Source organism: Amia ocellicauda, chromosome 9 (genome assembly GCF_036373705.1).
Source record: "Amia ocellicauda isolate fAmiCal2 chromosome 9, fAmiCal2.hap1, whole genome shotgun sequence".
Classification (NCBI taxonomy): Eukaryota; Metazoa; Chordata; class Actinopteri; order Amiiformes; family Amiidae; genus Amia; species Amia ocellicauda.
Genome location: NC_089858.1, coordinates 27789302 through 27805437, shown reverse-complemented (window position 1 = coordinate 27805437; position 16136 = coordinate 27789302). Strand labels below are relative to the sequence as shown.

The 16136-nt window shown below is 37.4% G+C and overlaps 3 protein-coding genes across 6 annotated transcripts in view; all 3 read right to left on the bottom strand.

Annotated features, from left to right (window-relative positions):
• The window catches only part of tango6 (transport and golgi organization 6 homolog (Drosophila)), a 48441-nt gene extending 44121 nt beyond the window's left edge, over nt 1–4320 (bottom strand). Inside the window, exons 1-4 of one of the 2 annotated variants that reach the window (XM_066713978.1) lie at nt 4239–4320; nt 2237–2889; nt 1273–1326; nt 121–237 (exon numbers count right to left, since the gene is read on the bottom strand). In XM_066713978.1, coding sequence (XP_066570075.1) covers nt 121–237; nt 1273–1326; nt 2237–2889; nt 4239–4290 — 876 coding nt within the window. In that variant the 5' untranslated portion in view covers nt 4291–4320. The remainder of the gene's footprint in view (nt 1–120; nt 238–1272; nt 1327–2236; nt 2890–4238) is intronic. The other variant, XM_066713979.1, reaches the window with a different exon arrangement.
• A 281-nt stretch (nt 4321–4601) lies between these two features.
• Nucleotides 4602–6510, bottom strand: il17c (interleukin 17c). Its single transcript, XM_066712520.1, has 3 exons — nt 6442–6510; nt 5966–6189; nt 4602–5436 (listed from the first exon to the last, which is right to left on the bottom strand). The coding sequence occupies exons 1-3, from the start codon at nt 6448–6450 to the stop codon at nt 5187–5189; spliced, it is 483 nt and encodes a 160-aa protein (XP_066568617.1). The 5' UTR covers nt 6451–6510; the 3' UTR covers nt 4602–5186.
• A 7119-nt stretch (nt 6511–13629) lies between these two features.
• zc3h18 (zinc finger CCCH-type containing 18) overlaps nt 13630–16136 on the bottom strand; it is a 53105-nt gene continuing 50598 nt past the window's right edge. For all 3 annotated transcript variants that reach the window (XM_066713977.1, XM_066713975.1, XM_066713976.1), the window contains exons 18-19: nt 15506–15599; nt 13630–14511 (exon numbers count right to left, since the gene is read on the bottom strand). In XM_066713977.1, coding sequence (XP_066570074.1) covers nt 14310–14511; nt 15506–15599 — 296 coding nt within the window. In that variant the 3' untranslated portion in view covers nt 13630–14309. The remainder of the gene's footprint in view (nt 14512–15505; nt 15600–16136) is intronic.

Here is a 16136-nt window from a genome sequence, read left to right as displayed (position 1 = left end):
AATGCACTGATAAATACAAGAAAGTAAGATGTTCAACTTTAATAGCATGGATGATCTTTTTAGCAAAATCTATTGTAAATAAGTTACCAAAGCTCTAAATGGCTCATTCCAATGACACACCTGTTTGGGACCACCTTGTAGAATTAATAGCTCCTTGATGACGATTGGCTGGTAGACTTTTCCCAGCAGCCCCTGCAGTGCCCTTTTACAACTCATGCGTTCTTCCTTACCAATCTCCTGTAAAGCAAGAACCATTAGCCAATCAAGATCAAATACACATTTTCATATTTGTTTTGTACTTTACATACACAGAAACAGAAACTAAGGAATATTCTTTCTCAGCAATGGTTGCAAGACATCTCTTAATAAAAGGAATAAATAATTAGTAATACAAAGGCATTACATCCAGTTAATACTCTAATACATATCTTCTTAGAGGTAGTCTATTAAAATTGAACTCTGACATATCCTAGCCCATCACTAACATGACCTCAATGGGCATTTGTGGATAATTAAAATGCTGGCGAAGAGAAAATTTACTCTGTACTGCAGATTGTGTAATTCTCTTTATCGGATGCTTTGCTATTCCTTTCCATTATTGCCACCTAACGGTGAGGCAGGGGATTACATATTTCAGTAGCAAGTGATAATCTAGATTGTGGTTCTTAATTCATCAAACTTTTTAATACATTGAAGGTAATCACAGGAAACACGACAAATACATCAATTAAATATTTAAAAGAACTCCTTTAAAAAGAAAACTAAAAGGAATAATCATTGAAGACGCAAGTCCTATGAGAGCAGTGAATGCCTTGTTTAACTCTCATCTGGTAATGTGTCAGTATTTGACACTGCTGTGAGTTCCCCATCATTCCAAATCAATAATTAAATATACAAGTTAATTTTCAGCATAAATACATTATTCACAATCCTGTTTTGTCGCTGTACATCTTTGTTCTTACATTGGCTTTAATGTATCACTGTTACATGAAGACATTTCTAGTGAATGTCAGATGCAACCTATGATAATGCTCAATTTTGTTTGCTGTCAACACAAATGTGAGTGTCTTAGCACAAGTTCCCATACTGTAAGAGAGTTGGAAACATCAACAGCACTCTCTAGTGGATAATTATGAGAAGTACAATTCTCACACCTCTTACACCTACAGTACTTTACTTAGGAAAAACTTAGGAAGACTCTATTGAGGCACCTGTACATACAAATACAAATTTAAAAATATTTTATGATAGATCTGATAGGGAGAAACTTACCGTGGAAGCTGATGTGTGGTTGGGAAGACCTGTCCACAGTTTTTCTACAGAACACTATAATACAGATGATTACTCCCTTGGTTACTGGGCAATTACCTGACATCATTGAGATCACTATTAAAGCACCCCCAACTTTATCACACACTTCTCCTTTGTCTCCTGTTTTCTATACGGCCTTGAAGAAACTGCACCTGGCCTCTCCGGAGCTATACACAAAGCTTAAATTCATACATGGGTACACAATCTTGCTGACAATGGTGCCAATATCATATTTTTGGCAGCTAGTGCATCAGGGCGATGAGCTGGGCTATGATGATATTTAATGATGTCACATGGGGGCCACTACAGCCAGAATGGCGACAAAACAGAGGGTGACATGTCTAAAGTAAGACTGTTGTATTTAATTTATTTTACAGAGAAGTTTTATCCTGTGGGTGAATTATTTTATAACACACTGCTTTTGTGGAAAATAAAGAACGTAGTCCAATTGTGATGTGATTTTTTGACGATAATGATGTAATCATTTTCCCTCTCCCTCGTGTTCAATAAATACATTGAATTTGCATTAATTGTTGAATCAACAAACAAAAAAAATCTATTTGCAATTTCTATTGGGTATCTGGTTTTGATGTTTTTGCTCTGGGCATAATAGTTTAGGCACATGGTACGTTAGACAATGAGCAGCATTACATAGGTTACACCAAAATTGCAACGTTGAAATTGGACCCTCTTCACAACATTTCCCATTTCTTAAAGACACTAACAGCATATAATGTGACACTGCAGGACCACAGTTGTGTCCTCAGATGTGTGATCACATTTCCCATAGACTATAAACATAAGCAACTGTGATAATGGACCAATTTACTAATCTGAAACAAACACAAAAAACCCCTCCATGACCAGAGCTGTGTACCCATGATGGTGAAGTAATGTACTGCTTGATTGACAGACATGACATTACCTTGGCTTTCTCTGTGAGGACAGCCAGCTGTGCCCTGGATCTGGTCGGGCAATGTCCCAGCTGGCACAGTCCTGCCAGGATATCTCCCAGGTGTCGGGTGAGGACCAGGGTACCCAGGGACGAGACTTCCACCAGCTCCAGCAACGCCGAACAGGAGGTGAAGAGCCTGCGAGAGCCATCGGGGGCCACATCTCGGAACACTGCGCTCTCCACTGCTGCTCCGAAGGCAGACCTCCGGCTGAGAGGGACGCCCACCCCAGGTAAGAGGTAGGGACAGATGCCAAGTGTGACCACAAACTGCAGGCCAGAGCCCACCGTCTTTTGCTGCGTGATACTCAGGACATCTGGTGGCAGAGCTGGGGCGGCTTCTGGAGTCCTCTGGTTGGGTTTCGTGGGGACAAAAGACTCCAACAAGCTCTTTAGGCAGTGCTTCAGGCTCAGCAGTAATAGCAGGCACTCCACCACAAAATTCCAGGTGACATCTTGAGACCATTCACACCAGGCCAGCCTCTCCCTCACCTGCGCCCTGACGCCCTGGACGTCCTGGAATCTGGGATCACCGTGCAGCTTCTCCTCCAGCAATGTGAGGTTGGCCTGCAGCATTTTCTGCAGAGAGGCCCCATCTTTTGTGTTCGTACTGCTGCCACTAGACTCTAAGGGGAGAGCGATAAAAAGTAGAACTTCAAATGGGAGGGGAATACGACAGCAAACTAAGAAATACTGCCCGTGCCTCCTGCACAACACTGTACTATACAGTACCTCAGCCTTAATGATATTGAGAAGAAAAAGAAAGAAACAAAGTGAATATTGTAGCCTGAAGGAGGGCTATTAAGTGTTGGTATGATTAGAAAAGGTAACCTCTTTTGGTTTTTAAAAATGAAAAGTAATTGAAGAGAATAGACAAACCAGCAGCATAATTACAGGAAACATCATTCCTACGCAACGCAAACACATTTCTACATGAAGCTGACATATTACAGAGACGTGTTAGCCTTATATCTGTAGTTGTGATGGTGTTGTATTTTTTCACAGAGCTGCAGTCACCTTAAAATGAAAAATTACACTAACAATAAAGTTTGTTAAAATGTAACACGATTGTCTTCCCACTTCCAACAGAACTGAAAAATCTGCATTTGCCTAAAACTTGGATGTGCAATACATGGTAATAAACTGGTCATTGACATTATTCAGTATTATTTTGTGTAAAGAATGTATCACCTTCCTATGCAAACTACATTTAAAATAGTGCCTTCAACTACAACATACAACTATGAACAGCAGGTGGAGATATACTTTGAAACTGAATTCATATTTCATTGTATAAAGTGACATGACTGAAACAGTTTCTACATTTTAATAAACCACAGTTTGTGTCGACTTTTGGAGAAAAGCCATTCACAAAGCTCATACACAACTTTATTACAATATGTTTTATTATTATTATTATTTTTACAAACCAACATATTCAGATTTAATGTTTAAAGATACATTCATCAATTGCTTTCCACACCATGATTAATAAGTGATATAAAACGTACCACTGAAACGCAGAATTGCATTTACAATTTTCGCTGTTGAATCAATATGAATTGGTTTTCCATAGACAGATTATTCATAATGTAATTGTACTAACCTATTGTATAAAGTTTCTCATCCATATTGATATCATTAAGGGTTTCTAATCAATTGCAGAGATAAACTGTATTCAACATTTTCAACAAGTGTTTTATCACTGCCAATTCATACTCATAGCGTGAAAGTTCAAATACGTATTCTTCAAAAACACGCATTTAAATGTCTATTTATCTAAACTGTATTCGTGCAGAAAAGCACAATTTAAAAGTACGACCAGCAGATTGTAACGAGAAGCGTAATTCGCTTTGGAAAAATAAATAAACGCCACTTTATTTCCCTGGGATCGCTTACTCTCAGCTCGCTGTATTTCCTACTCACACTGCAAAATATCAAATATATTGATATTAACGTCCCCATGCACACTGACCTGCGACTGGTTTAATAAGGATATTGAGCGCCTCCACGAAAACCGCCGACATGCTTCTCTTGTCACTGACAGGAATTGCACATTTCAGGTCGCGTTATTGTAGCGCAGATGTCCGCAGTTCTGCACGGATCTGCGCTGCTCCGCCAATGGGATCGGTGGGATTCTGCAGATCTGCGCAGAGCTGCGGAAACGGCGCTACAAGAGCGCGCCCTCAGCTCTGCGGCGTCGCATTGAGAAGTGCGTCATGCAGCCGGTTCGCACTGCTGTGCGTGGGGCTGCGCTTCTCCTCTGACCCAGGAAATCATACAGTTCGTTATGAAACATTGTAGAAGACATTACAATAAAAAGAACATGCAAAACATATTTTCACTCAAAGTGGTTTATTTCATATGGATACAAGTACTAGTACAGCCATACATATCCTCCAATATACTGACGTTTAAGAATATTTTCTTCTAATGCTTCCATAAAACATTAAATGTTCTAGATAAATAAATATAATAGTCACATAATTATATTAAATTGTGTCCAGGCGTATTCATGCAGTTCATTTTAATGTGAACAACACGAATAAATAAACACATTTGTTTAAATTACAAACAATGTAATAAGTTACAAGAACAATTAAATTATTTTACTACAATAAATAAATACATACAATAAATAAATAAATAGCCTAAATAAATAAATAAATAAATAAATAAATACAGACATACATGAATGACTCTGAATGCAACGATGTAAGGGCAATATATACATCGTATATACATCGTATATTTTTTATTTTATTTTATTTTCCATAGCTTATATATATATAAGCAACTGGTCTATTGTTCCGACTTACATTTGAATGAAAACTGCATTTTAAAACAAACACAACAGAAATAACGTGACGTATGCCACTACATAAGTAGTTTTTAAAGTACATATTGTTTCCTCTATAAGAGGTTAATATTTCGGTAACACGCAAGTGCAAGCCACGGGGACTGAAATGTATTCAACTTTTAAAGAAAACTTCCTTGATCCCGGGGTTTTGTCGCCCTTACAGGCCGTCTTCTTCAGCACCATCAGGGTTTGAGTGACAGTAACGGAGACGTGGGAGTTACTTTCTGTCAAATTGGAGCCAACTATACAGCCCTTACACAGGCACTGGGCAAAGGCCAGCTTCCTCGGGTATCTGTTCTCATCCACGTCGATCCTTGACGAGACAACAACCAAAGGAAAGAGCGGAAGAAAGACAGAAAACGGCGTTAAAATCAAACAAATGGAATCGGAATGTGTTTCTTGTCTTCTTTCGAATACATAAGACTACATTGTAATTCTTCCTCAGGAATATTCCTGTCAGCCATCGTCTCACTCATTCAAACCGCGGTTGAATGTGGATACTTTTCATTTTCGCCTCGTTGTATTACTGTGTTCTCCGTTTCGGCTGTTCATTTATTCTCATATAAATTCCTGTGCGCCTTTATGCCAAAGAGGTAAAAACACAGACAGCAAAGTGACCTAACAGCCACACTTAGGTAGATTAGGTAGAAAACCAAACACGCACATCTAAGAGCTACGCCCCCAGAAAAGTGCACCTGTCGTGTCAAGCTGTGGTCGCGCTCTTGTAGCGCACATTCCCGCAGTTCTGCGCAGCTCTGCAGAATCCCACCGATCCCACTGGCGGAGCAGCGCAGAACTGCGGACATCTGCGCAGCTTGGACGCGACCTATTGGAAGATTTACCTGTACCGCCAGGGGGAAATGGAGCGGCTGCTGTAGTCCTCCGCCGGACGGATGCGATTGTAATCAGGGCATCGCAAATCCTTGCCGGCATTCACAGTTAAGTGTTTGTTGTATATGGGCATCTTGAATATCTTCTGATACCTAGTCTTGATTTTGTCACCCTCGGTGTAGCAGCGGGTCCCACCCACCAAACCAAGCATGGACAACACGACTAGAACTGTAATCTGCAATTAAAAAAGAAAACATTACAATTTGAATTACTGAATAATAATAATAATTATTATTATTATTATTATTATAGCTTTTTTATTTAATTTACATTGGTTGGTTTTAAAATTTACGAAAACTATGTAATAACAATTCTAATGCAAATAATACTACTACTAATAATACTAATAATTCAAAATAATATTATTAATAAAATAATAATAAGTAAAAATGACCTAAACTGTTGGTCAGTTTGCAGCTGGACGTACCTTCTCCATTGGTGCAGTGAGGTTGTGCCGGACACTGAACAGTTCCCAGTGTTGCTGCTGTGTTGAGTGTCTTCTTGTTTTTGAACACTGCCATCACTTGTTGCCGGCATTTATAGCCTACCTGACACCTTTCTAATGGGGAAACCCGACGGCTGAAAAATAGTCTAGAAGGAAATTACTCCCTACTTCCGTTTTCCATGTTTTAATTAGTCCATACCTGTTGTAAACGTTTAACACAGACTATTATGAGTTTTTAATCAAGTCTGACCCATGATAACCTAAACTTGCGTAATTTTTCATGACTTGGTTATTTAGTAAAACAATAATACTATTAAAGAATAAAGTCAACAATTGTTGCGACAACATAGATGTTAAATGTAATGTAGCCTATATTTGTTTATATATATAAAACTTATACATATACATTAGTTGTAATGCTATAATATACATATATCACCCTTAAGTACAACTTTTGAAACCCAGAGTCCAGTTCATATTATGTAAACAAACGTATTTCATTGTATTTATGTTGTAGATTAAGTTAAATAATTAAGTTGCTATTTCACTTATTTAATAAAAAAACAAGATATAAACACATACCCACAGTAGTATATATCTATATTCTTTATTATTATTATTATTATTATTATTATTATGAAATACATCCATGTATTCACTAATTGTACAAATTGTACATCCATGGAGCTATCAGGCTACATTTGCGCCCCCTATTGCACAGACAAGTCATCAGGACCTGGGTTGAAAGTAACGGAGTGGTCACATAATTGGCTGTAACATAAGATATGCTTAATATATCACCATAGACTTCTGTATTCCCTTTCCATCATCTGTATATATGTACGACAGTTAAATTAATCCAGTTAGCAATACAGACTAAGAAAATAGATTGTGTAAAATACGTTTGGTCCTTAAATTCCCAAAACTTCGCAATGAATAGTTTCTAATGCAGTAGTCAACTACAATGAAAGAAAAAAGGTATATTATATATAATTTAGTAATAAAAACAACAATGCATTATTATGTAAAAGTGGCTATATGTTTTATACTAGACAACTTAAAAAAAAAATATATATATATATATATATATATATATATATATATATATATATATATATATATATATATATATATATATATATAATGTAGGCTAATCTAATAGGAAGCAGATCATTGTTCAAATCAATTCAAATCACAATGTGCCTTGTTAAAAACTGTCAGCATAAGCAAGTGCTCAATGGGACAATCCACTAGAATGGCTCTGCTCATCTCTCACCACCAACTGACACGACGCTCTTTCACTCAAAAGCTAGTTAGTTAAGTTATAAAAATTCCACTTTTACATTCGTCTGTTGGGCTTAATGATTTCCTTCAACACAAAACGACCTTTAAGCTGTGATTTCCTGGCGTGTACTCTCCTGGGGTCTCCGCCTCTGGACCTACTTCCCCGTCAAGTTTCTCCTTCTGGTTCTTCCACTTCACTATTGGCAGTGAACTGGCATTTCATCAAGTGGCGCTGCATAGGCAGTTAACCATTGGTGAGCGCATCTCCTGCAAAAAGCCATCAAACTGACGTCAGATAACATTCAAGAACAAGCCATGGAAGTGATGCAATGCAAGATATTATTCGCACAATATCATCATCATACGTGTTATTTATGTATGTGTTCCTTTACTTAAAATTGTTATTCGGTGAGTAATAGTCATATAGGCTGGCTATATTACAGCCTACAACCCTGAAAACAATGTACATTTCCTGCTGTACTTTCGTCAGAAGTGTTGATTGCTACGTTTCGGTCTGGGATTTGATTTATTTCCAAAATTATGTAAGAGATTTAGTTAATATTAACAGAAACTGCATTTCTTTAGTATACGGCAATGTTGAGGTATCTTTCATCCTCCACCCGGTGAGAATAAGTTAGTATAGCAACAGCACAAGGGTTGTGCTAAAGGAAACTTTACAACCAAAAGAGAAGCAGGCTTTCCGTACAAACTGCTGTTCAGATCAATTGCCAAGAAGACCTACATGTTGAACGTGCAGGTTTACAGCCTACAATTTTACAAGACTAAGCACTGCCAAAAGCAAAAGGGCTGTTGCTACAATCTGGTTTGCTGGGATTTGTAAAACCAAAACAAAAAAGTAATTGTAACAACTGGGTAATTTACCTCTCCTTTCAGGTTTAATTTTAAAGACTAGACTACTATATTTGTGATTTTTTCTACTTCCCTTCCCCTCCCCTCTGCACTTGTTACCTCTTTGAACTTGCATGAACTTAAAAAAAATAATTAAACTGTACTTTCGTAACTCTTAAATTGTACTTTCTATGAATGCTTAATTTGTAACCTGTAAATGGCCCTGGATAAGGGCGTCTGCCAATAAGTAATAATAATAATAATAATAATAATAATAATAATAATAATAATAGGTCATTACTAAAGGCCACCAGACATATCAAAGCAAATTAGTTCCATTGACATGAATTTACAATGTTCAAACAGATGACATCAGTTCTTTTAGATGCTTCAAGCAGAAACATCCAAGATACCAACAGCTCAAGTCTGCTAATCGACTGCATCAACAGCATCCTCCCACGACCGTTAATTCGACCAGGTGAACAAAGCATGCTGACTCAGACCACAAGACAATGTCTGGTCGAAGGTGGCAATTTCAGGAAGAAATATAAGCAGTTGACCAACATCTGCCAGCATTTTCTAATCTCTAACAGCTTCCAGTTGTCCTAGACGTGAATTGGTTTTATTACCATTCTTTGGTGGGTGCTCACCAGGACATAGAAAAGTTGTGCTTAGTGTGTGTGTAATGCTTTGATGAGCTGAAAAGGAGAAGACCCTAGAGAAAGGAGGCAATGTGAGGACTGAAGAGGTCTTTTAAAGTTAAACACTTGACAAATGAAGGTGGATGTCAAAAGCCAGCATGAACAATCTTTCAGGATTGCAGGATGGGTTGTATCCTAAGTTCCTGGAGAGCTGAAAAATGACAAAGGAACTGGATTCATCTTCCCCACAGCAACTTGACTCATTATCACCACTGAGGTAGTGATTCACTGTTTTACACAGTGATAGTAATGATGGAGTGATTTTTACTAACACAATTTTAAGATATTCATTAGAAGTCAGTTGGAATGCTAAGGGCAAGTAACGATGCACATTTTCTTATGTCACCCCTGTCTTTCACAACCGCATTAGAGAGAGCTCCTCTTAGGTCTGCGGTGTCCAAAAATGTTTTTACAGTATAATATAAAATGTGCATTGTATTTTTGACAAGGTATTGCATTCCTGTTTCACCGATTTATATTTTACATCAGTGTTTTCACATACGTCATGTTGTCTTCATGGATATTCTTTGGTTATTATAATGAGGAAACTGAGTACACTGAGAACATACATACACAAACCAATACATTTGTACCTAGATCATTTTCTTATTGTGTGCTTTTGCTTGGTTTGGGCACCTAAAGAAGTCAATGTCTTCATTTAATTTTGGACAAAAATTGAAAAGGAATAATATTGACAAGAATACAGTCACTGCAGGGTGGGGTGTTTGGATGGCATTTCAAATTAAACCAGTTATACAAAAAACAAAACATACTTTCTGTAGATTGTACCGGAATGAGAAAGTTCCTATTTTCTTTGTGAACACATTTGATTCAGAAACCAACACTGATTATTATTATGCATTATCCTATTAATAAAAATCAGCATAGGCAATTGACATTATTTAAGTTATGCAAATGTTAAGTGCACCACGATCAGTGATTGCTGTGGATTTTTTCCCTTTTTTGAATATGGAATTGTTTACTTGCATGACTCTCCACTGCACATTAATATCCTCTGTTGTTGGAAAGGAGAAAGGAAAAACTGTCTTCTCTGGTTTTCATGAGCTGTGGACACTGACAAATGGTCAAGGAGGAAGAACATGAGAAGCTAACACTTGGGCTGACTGAAACAGCATGCATGCTGGCTTTTGACATCTGCTATTATTTGGAAAGTTTTAAAAGTTGCTTGTCTGATCGAATGAATCTGGAAGAGTGCTATACATGCTCCTTATATAATATAGAAACATGTAAAGATGCATAAAACCATAATTTTAAATCTCCCTTTAATGTAATATTCTAAAGCAACTTAACACATTTCAAGATGCGTATTAAAATACTAGCATTACACATTTGTCTAGATTTTCAGGACATAAAAAAAAAAAACAATGGAAAATTCTGAATGATCAATTTACTTACATTGGATTGATTTGTTTCTTATCTCTTCTGAATTATGAACCATGATTGCATTAATACAATACAGTAAAGATGATATCCTTTTGCTTTATTGTTTGGTCATGTTGTTACTGGGAATTACCATAAAGCTTAACCTTTTTTTGTTTTGTTTGTGGTAATGCAGAACCAGCTCTGGTACTTACCCTGGAGCTAGTCATTCTGCATAACACAACTGTCCTACCACACTACAAAGGCTGCCTGAGAAGTGACGGAGTATTTCTTTTACGACAGACGTCAGAGCCAAGACCATTACTTGAAGGCAGTAAGCGGAGGAAATATGAAGGAAGCAGCGACCTAACTCAAACCAGTTATGCAACTCGACAAGGCAAACTTTTAAACTCATACAGGAATGACAACGGATTGTAACTTGTACTCTTGGGTATTGATTTTTTTCTTCTCAGTCATGCTGGTTTCAAATAGCCGCTTCTGTCAGAAGTAAATCATTTTACAATGCTCCCTTCATTTCTATGGACCTTTCTTCAGGTTGCATAAGTATGTAATGCTGAATTAAGACAACTGACCTGAAGTCACTTTACAAAAGAAAACATTCCAACGCAAGAGATTTCAACTAGGATTTTAAAAGGGACACAGTACTCTCTCAATACACTGCCATGTCTGGGACTGGCATTAGAATTGGCAGAAATATGGGGTTCATGTTATAAAGGGGGTGGCATAGAGAAAGACCACTATCTATTCAGGAGGGAAGACTGGCGTTGGAAAAAGTTACCATACAGTGCTGTGAGGTACCTCTATGAAAGAAAGGCAAGTGAACATATATAGACTGTTGGATGTAATTGGGGAGAGCATTCCGGATACAAAGATCTGAAACTCAGTTCATGTTCAGCCTTAGGGATGGTCCGGGTCTGTGGATCACAAATACGAGGATAGGCTTGTACAAACACACAGCTCTGATGTTGTTCAATTGCATCCTATGCTAGACAATATGTTGTTGTCTCGTGGACAATGAGTATTCAACACGTGAAATGAAAAGCCCCTAAAAAAAACCTGCAATGCATATCCATTACAGTCTGTACAAGACAGAAATAAAGTTACTGTAGATATAGCTTTGTGGCTTCAAGAACCTAGAGATGCAGAAGGTCATAGTCTAAAAACAAGAATGTATACTGCATGAAAGGGATTTTGAGGTTTTTATTTGTAATTATTATTAACATCAACCTTTTGAGTCAGCATCTCAATCCCCATTTAAGGTCAGCGCTCTATTAAACTTGCCACCCCATTTTCGGAATGATAATCACTTGTTAATTTATTAATTTCTAAGTAAGGGATTGCTTAAAAACCAATCACTGGGAATTCAGAATTCCCCAAATTATTTTCAGCCCAGAATAGGTATAGTGTTATAGACTTTTTTTGTTGTTTCTTAAAGGTAATTTTGGTCATTGAATAGATGGAGAGTGTACGGTATTTTCCTGAAAAGTAAGAGAAACCGATAGTATATCTTTAAGCCACTGAAAAGTGCACCCTTCTATATTTATGCGAAGGCAGAAAATGGGGCTCCACCATAAGAGAGGAAATAATCACAGTATAGTTGTAGCATCCCTTCTCACTAAAATACAACAATGAATTCACCTATGTAAGCATTTGATCCCAAAGAATTTGATCCCAGAACGGTTGTAATCGACACTCCAATAAAGAAAGGAAGTCATTATTTTCATATCCTGTTCAGGAAGCAGATGAGTGGAATGTTCCAAGAAAGCAAATGTTTAAATCTGATACATTTCCGATAAAAGGTAATCTATAAATAAACCTGAAAACTGAGCTAGAAATCTGACCCCTTCAGATGAATAATACAGGACCCATCAGAAATTAATCTGATCACAACATAGATTCAAGTGTACACAGTGCAAATAAACAGGGAGGGTAATTCTCTACTACATATATGTAAATCCCAGTGCTGGTAAGAGTCACTGGATGTTCTCACACAGTCATGATGCTAAAGTGTGTATTGCACAAATCAACAAGTCATGGCTACCAGAGATGTATGTGCGGCCAACTGATATTCAGAATGAATGCTATAAACTGTTGTTGGAGGCCTCACTAAAAAAAAAATATATATATATATATATATATATAAATAATATATATATATATTTTTTTTCTCAGTTGCATTATCAATACTGTAATCACATAGTAAAGCAAACAACCTATGGAAACATTCCTGAAGTAATCATTGGCATTAAATGACATTTAACTTTTTCTTCCTCCAGAACAAGATCAAACAAGATAATATTCAAGAACCAGAAGACACCTTGAAACTATCAGAGGACTAAATACACACAGATTTCGTAAGAATTGTCCATGCAAAAAATATACTATTGGTTATATGTTGATGATTATCTTAGGGTTGGAGTAAAAACAATGTTAGGTTCCTTGGTTTTCAAAATCTCTCTAGGGATTCAACAGTCCAGTACCAGTTAGTTAACAGCTGCAGCTGTCCCGCAATGTTTGTATATTTGTACAGTTTTCTCCTATTGGACGGCAGTGGTCAAAACACAGTTCTATCGTAGCGGGTCATTGTTTTATATGACACATTTATATTTAATTCAGTCTGTCATACTTCAGTAGTAGGCTGTTAAAGGGCAAAGTAGCAATTGGGGATTCCTAAATATGTGTCAGAGGGGAAGGGAATGTGTTTACACAAGATTAATAAAGAAAAGGACATTCTACTATTTAGAGAATTTAGTAACATGTTATACTACCAATGGGTGTTTTTTAACCAGTTATTTTTTTTAAACTTACCCTTCTGTGGAAGCATAAAACATTCCTAAAAACATCAATATAATGTATCCCCAGAAAATAATACACAGAGTTTCTTACCATCTTTTTAGGTTCTAGCACAACACATGCAAGGGAAGACTCGAAGAAATATCTTTATCAAAATAGTTTATTTTGTTTTACTTTTGTTGTCATGAAACCAAGATGCAGACTTGATCCTATTCAGCCGACTCCCAATTACAACCAGGCACACACTGTATCAACTAAAATATGGGACAATTCATATAAAGAAGGATGATTTTTATTTTAGGAAGAGCTAGGAAAGAAAATAAAATAAAAACTGCACCAGATTAAAAATCAACAAACAAACAAACAAAAAAAAGAGGCAAATACTTCACATCACAGTCATTTGTTATTTCTATAATTGTACAATGTAAGAAACTGAAGTATATCTTACTGAAAACACTAAATGCACAGAACTAGTTGAGTCGAGTTCATTGGTTAAGAAAAGCCTCTAATGCAAAGGCCTGAGGATTCTGATGTTCTTTGCTTCGCCAAAGGTTACTGCCAACAAAGTCTTCATACTTAAGTACGTAACGGCTCTTAGTATGCAGTCCACAGCAAAGAATCTTATGCACGGAGGAAAAAAAGACAAAAAATAAAAATAAAAATAAAAATCAGATCAAAGGTTTCGCCTTTATTTTTAATAGGAAACTTACGGAGGCGATCTTCCAACAGGCAGTAGTAGAGGCCCGTTTTTGTTTTTGTTATTTTCATTTCAGATATAAAACTGCCACAGCCTGTGTCTCTGAGCTGAAATGTTTGCGGTTACTATGTCTTCCCGGGGATTTTTGCCCTCTTGCGGGCAATAGCGTCTTCCACAGCTTTCAGTTGCTTCAATAGCTCCTCGCGCCGGGACAGAGTGCTCGCTTTGCCAGATTTTGCCGGGGGCGCTGACCCGGCCCCCTGAGGTTTGTTTGACATACTGGGGCCTTTGCCGGATGATTTGGGGGGAGGGGACATTGGGCGCTTCCTGGAAAGGAAAATGGGGGAAAAAAGAAGGAATTAGAAGTTGAAATATAACATAACTAACAGACAAGCAAAAAACCTAACAAACATACAAGTTGCCTCAGAAACAGCATCTGCTCAATAACCATAAGGGGAAACCCTCTGGTTCCCAAATCTATCCAAGCTCACGGTTGCTTAATTGAAACCACTTCTTTGGTGAATATGTATGTGTATGTATATTAGTAGTTTCAAATGCATATCTATCAAGAGAAAAAAAAATACCTTGAAGACCACATAAAAGATGGGAAGATGAAATCATACACTTGACATGGAAAAGGGAAGCTGTAGATCAAAATCAAGTGGAAACATCTTGGGGAGGCCTTCATCTAGTAGTGGATTGATATACACGTATATGTACACACAGGCACACAGATCCTATATGTGTGTGTGAGGGTGTATGCCTATATAATATAAACACTATGAATTACATCACTGTTAAACAAGGAAGAGGGTATGGAAGGTGCAACGATTAAAACCATTAGGCATGACTCAATCATGCAAGTTTTGTGGTTGCACCTGCCTTGTTTTAGCTGTGCTAGGGAATACTCCTCTGGTAACCCTATATACCAACTTATTTATATATTGTTCAAACAATATAACAGGAAACAGATCAGAATGTTGATGGCTGGGTTACAGAAGAGCATCACATGATGTTCTTTAATAACTCTGATGACCCTACAGTGTCTATAACAATGAGGAGAAGAAAACCTTCTGCACGAATGCCATGAGCTCAAAGATGTAAGATGGCATTTACAGGATGGATGCCTAGGGTTACAAACTGAGGCAGTTTAATTGTGCAACATCAACTCTAAACAATTAATGAAAAAATCTGAAGGTGGAAAAACAAAAACAATCATTAGATTCTGATCTAATTAAAAGACCATGGGTCATTCTACATGTATTGGAGAGTTATGCCACCCTGTGATAAAACACTTTTGGACTGAGTCGTGCCAAGTTACCTCTCTGCTTGTGCTGGTGTAGGCCGCTGACCCAGGCCCCTGGGCCGATCCAGTTTGGGAGAGAAAGGTCGTCCAGGGATTCTCCTCTCCCGACCTGTAGGTAAAGGGCAGCAGTGACCAGTTTTACCAGTACAGACTTTTCAATAGGCCAGGCATCAGCAATGAAACTGGAATGGCTTATTAGTCACACCAAAAGGAATTCAGACTGATGCATGTGTGCGTGTGTTAAGTGTTAGAGGCAAGCTTGCCCTGTTTGCTGCATTACTGATTTTTGCTGTGCTGCTAAATAATAATTTGCATTTCAGGATGAATGGATTCAAAAAGAAAAAAAACTTATGTCAATACACATTTATGAGTAACAATGCAAACGCAATCCTAGTTATGTTGCCTTGTGCACTAGTGGTGAGGCAAGTCTTTCTGCCTCACAGGCACGGGTATGTTGCATCACTGAAATACTAGACTTGCAATTCTTGTGCCCTATAAATTACAAACAACTGGACTTCCTGAACAGATCACCTGAAAGGCTACATAACTGAAACAATAGCATTTCTGTTTACATGATCAATAATGTGGGCGTGGGGTGAAAGATGTAAAATACACCTAAGGAAGACTGGTTGAAGTAGTAAGAAGT

Coding starts and splice junctions, on each gene's coding strand:
- il17c (XM_066712520.1), bottom strand. Junction 5,437..5,965: donor ATTTCCCCCTGGCGGTACAG/GTAAATCTTCCA, acceptor TGTCTCGTCAAG/GATCGACGTGGATGAGAACA.